This window comes from Limulus polyphemus, unplaced genomic scaffold (assembly GCF_000517525.1).
Source record: "Limulus polyphemus unplaced genomic scaffold, Limulus_polyphemus-2.1.2 Scaffold5725, whole genome shotgun sequence".
NCBI lineage: Eukaryota > Metazoa > Arthropoda > Merostomata > Xiphosura > Limulidae > Limulus > Limulus polyphemus.
Genome location: NW_013671335.1, coordinates 41,341 through 43,531, shown reverse-complemented (window position 1 = coordinate 43,531; position 2,191 = coordinate 41,341). Strand labels below are relative to the sequence as shown.

General features: G+C 33.0%; 1 protein-coding gene across 1 annotated transcript in view; it reads right to left on the bottom strand.

Annotated features, from left to right (window-relative positions):
* Positions 1–2,008: 2,008 nt before the first annotated feature.
* LOC106472910 (abnormal spindle-like microcephaly-associated protein homolog) overlaps positions 2,009–2,191 on the bottom strand; it is a 37,516-nt gene continuing 37,333 nt past the window's right edge. Inside the window, exon 26 of the mRNA XM_013933582.2 lies at positions 2,009–2,176. Coding sequence (XP_013789036.1) covers positions 2,105–2,176 — 72 coding nt within the window. The 3' untranslated portion in view covers positions 2,009–2,104. The remainder of the gene's footprint in view (positions 2,177–2,191) is intronic.

Genomic DNA, 2,191 nt, shown 5'->3' with positions numbered 1-2,191 from the left:
TGCTATAATGAATAAAACAGTATTTATGAATCAAGATTTGCATAAATAGTGTTCGTGTGATTTTTAGCTAAATAATGACATATCTGCCCCCGACTCTACGCGGGAATCGAACCTCTGATTCAACACTATAAATCTTTAAACTCATCGTTGATCCACCGGAAGAGTTATGTAAATACACTACTTGTAATAATCAAAGTTTGGGGCACAAAATCAGGCATGGAAACCGAATGAGACCATCTTAAAATACTGAAATATGCACAAGCACAGGTTTGGTGGGTAAATTACAACGCTAGAAACCGGGTTTCGGGCAGAGCACAAATAGCCCATTGGGTAGCTTTGTCCTTAAATTGCAAACAAACCAGACATGAGATCTCACCAACAATACTAACCAGAAACCATTTGGTAAACCTGCAATAATTAACACTACAGTTTAGCTAAAGAATTAGGTCTAAAAAAAATCAAACACTAGTCCTAGTAACAGAATATATATTAAGCCTACTGTAGTACCCTATATTTTTTCTACATGACAAGGCCTAACAACAAGAAACTTAACCGATTTATGAAGGTTATAGAATATAAATGTCTCGATTAGTTTTAGAATAACCTTAACTTTTGTGAACCAGAATGTTTGATACTTTTTTTGTTTAACCAAGCATGAATTTTTTTTTCGTTATCACTGAATTAAGACAATTTAACGAATGAGGGTTAACACAGAATTGAAATGTTTTTTTTTTTCTGTTTTAACGTGTTCAGCAGATTTATGTCCACAGCACACGAGTAAACTCAAAGGCATCTGATCTTAATGAATCCATGGTTTGCTTTAGATGAAGCACTTAAAAATTTCCCGCAACAGTGTTTTTCAAAAATTGTAATGGATGCCAAGATAAATTTTTTTATAAAAAAAACTTCCACGCCAACTTGGTTAAGGAAATGTTTTTTTCCAAACTCAATCATGTTAAAAGCTTACTCATTTAAAAGGCCATGGCCATAGCCTCATCCATCACAGTTTAAGTCAACTGGAAGGCGGCGGTTGGCGCTTTCTTATCAACAAACTTGTGTAAACTTTCCGTGAAAAAAAATAATAATCTGTATTCGTTCATAAAGGCGTTCCACCTTTTAGGAAAAACCCTATACTTTTAAGGTACATATCCAGTTAGATTTTTTTTTTTTTACTAACAATTGTAAGATAGGTTCTGATGTAGTCCTTTACCCACCAATAAAAACCTAAAAGTCTTTAGATGTTTGAATAATATGCGTTCATATCATCGTAATTAATTATTCATTATCATTAAACGGAGTAATTTTTTTCTTTTCTTCGCCAAAACGTGTAATTTGAGTGAAGAATCCTTGAATGACGTGTAGAAGCCCAATGTGTTATTTGATACAACATTAAACAGAGCGTTAAAACGTGCACTCCAAAACGAAAATGTGACTTATTAACTTTCAAAACTCGCTAACAGAATTCTTCCATCTTGAGTTTAATTCAATTTTATTACTATATAATATAAAAACTTACATGATACTCTAGCTTTTTTTATTTTTCTTTTATACAGGCAAAAAATAAAATAAAATTGATAAAAATAAGGGACGTTTCAACTACAACAAACATACAAGTTGTATAAAAAAAATCACAGTAAAGAATTCATAAGAATGCACAGGAAAGAAATGATATTATTATTAATGTTTGGAGTTCTTCAACGTGTTCATTACTGCAACAATGGCATCTACTGGGTCAGTAAATTCCATCATGTGTTTAAGAATGCACAGGAAAGAAATGATATTATTATTAATGTTTGGAGTTCTTCAATGTGTTCGTTACTGCAACAATGGCATCTACTGGGTCAGTAAATTCCATCATGTGTTTAAGAATGCACAGGAAAGAAATGATATTATTAATGTTTGGAGTTCTTCAACGTGTTCATTACTGCAACAATGGCATCTACTGGGTCAGTAAATTCCATCATGTGTTTAAGAATGCACAAGAAAGAAATGGTATTATTAATGTTTGGAGTTCTTCAACGTGTTCGTTACTGCAACAATGGCATCTACTGGGTCAGTAAATTCCCGCATGTGTTTAAGAATGCACAAGAAAGAAATGGTATTATTAATGTTTGGAGTTCTTCAACGTGTTCATTACTGCAACAATGGCATCTACTGGGTCAGTAAATTCCCGCATGTGTTTGTGCCCCAG